The sequence below is a fragment of the Rhincodon typus genome, unplaced genomic scaffold, assembly GCF_021869965.1.
Source record: "Rhincodon typus isolate 14 unplaced genomic scaffold, sRhiTyp1.1 hic_rhity00005039, whole genome shotgun sequence".
In the NCBI taxonomy this organism is placed as follows: Eukaryota; Metazoa; Chordata; class Chondrichthyes; order Orectolobiformes; family Rhincodontidae; genus Rhincodon; species Rhincodon typus.
This window is the reverse complement of record NW_025970677.1, coordinates 10,191-11,698: the sequence shown is the minus strand read 5'-3', so window position 1 is coordinate 11,698 and position 1,508 is coordinate 10,191. Positions and strand designations below refer to the sequence as shown.

The window sequence follows — 1,508 nt, the reverse complement described above, 5'->3', positions numbered from 1 at the left end:
GTGCTGAGGGAGCGCCGCACTGTCAGAGGGTCAGTGCTGAGGGAGCGGGCACTGTCGGAGGGTCAGCGCTGAGGGAGCGCCGCACTGTCGGAGGGTCAGTGCTGAGGGAGCACTCCCCTGCGCCCTGTTTAGTAAGGTGGAAAGCTACAAGCGGTACGATATTCAAAAGGACCGGGGTGGGGTGTTTGTGGTGTGACTGTGGGGTTCGGACGTGGGGGCATTTACTGCTGGGCTGTAAATCCTTGTCAAGCTGTAGCCAGGAAATCGTGGGCATGATGATGGTGCTTTTGGGATCTTGCTGTGCACAGGTCAACAACATTGTATTGCCTTCCATAAATGTCCATTCGGATTTATTTTTGCACTGATGGGCCCAGTGTATAACACATCTCTCTCTCTCCATCACAGACTCCTTTACACTTGGCTGTCATCACCAAACAACCCACCATTATCAGCCAGCTGATGGCCAATGGGGCCTCAAGCACGTCCCTCGACCGTAATGGGCAAACGGCAGTGCATTTGGCCTGTGAGCATAGCTGCCTGGAATGCCTCCGGGCGCTCCTGGCCGGAGGGCATGAGAGGGTGGACCTGGAAATCCGGAATTACGAAGGTAAATGCACCGTCCTGGCCGTTCCTCCGTCACCAACGCCGCCTCCTCTCTCTTACCCGCGGCTGGAACTGTCTCTTCGGTCCCCGGATGTGTCGGCCCTGGACACCGAGGGGTTAACAGCCCAGGGGTCACGTCAGGAATCGGGACGGGGGTGCAGTGTAGAAGGAAGGGCAGCCGAATGGAAAGGGTTAATGCGCATGTCAGGATCCCAAAAGCCGGCCTCAAAAAGTTGAACCGAGGGCATATAGTTGATTTTTGAGGATTCCGAACTCTTCCGCTGTGTTTGAGGGAGCCGGCATCTCGCGGTTCCTGTGAAGGGGCGAGGGGGAACTGGGAATTGCAAGCCCAGAACCATAAGGATGCTGGGAGGCTTTAATGGGGGTGTTATAGGAAGAGTGTCAGGATTAAGGTTCGGATCTGCAGAGGTGTGATAGAATAGTGGGGCACATACAAGGGACTGAATGCCCATCCTCAGTTGACAGACTATTTGCAGCACTCAGCGCCCACAAGTATACCCCCTGGCACTGTGTGAGATGGTGGGCAGGGCTTTTCCTTAATGTATCGACTGAGAGGCAAAAGGTAGGACTGGGAATCGCTCCCTCAGCACTGACCCTCCGACAGTGCCCACTCCCTCAGCACCGACCCTCTGACTGTGCGGTGCTCCCTCAGCACTGACCCTCCCACAGTACCTACTCCCTCAGCACTGACCCTCCGACAGTGCGGCGCTCCCTCAGCACTGACCCTCTGACAGTGCCCGCTCCCTCAGCACTGACCCTCCGACAGTGCGGCGCTCCCTCAGCACTGACCCTCTGACAGTGCCCGCTCCCTCAGCACTGACCCTCCGACAGTGCGGCGCTCCCTCAGCACTGACCCTCTGACAGTGCCCGCTCCCTCAGCACTG

General features: G+C 57.6%; 1 protein-coding gene across 1 annotated transcript in view; it reads left to right on the top strand.

The window, feature by feature from the left end:
• Window positions 1–405: 405 nt before the first annotated feature.
• The window catches only part of bcl3 (BCL3 transcription coactivator), a gene marked incomplete at its 5' end in the record, with an annotated part of 10,938 nt that continues 9,835 nt past the window's right edge, over window positions 406–1,508 (top strand). Inside the window, one exon of the mRNA XM_048593990.1 lies at window positions 406–607. Coding sequence (XP_048449947.1) covers window positions 406–607 — 202 coding nt within the window. The remainder of the gene's footprint in view (window positions 608–1,508) is intronic.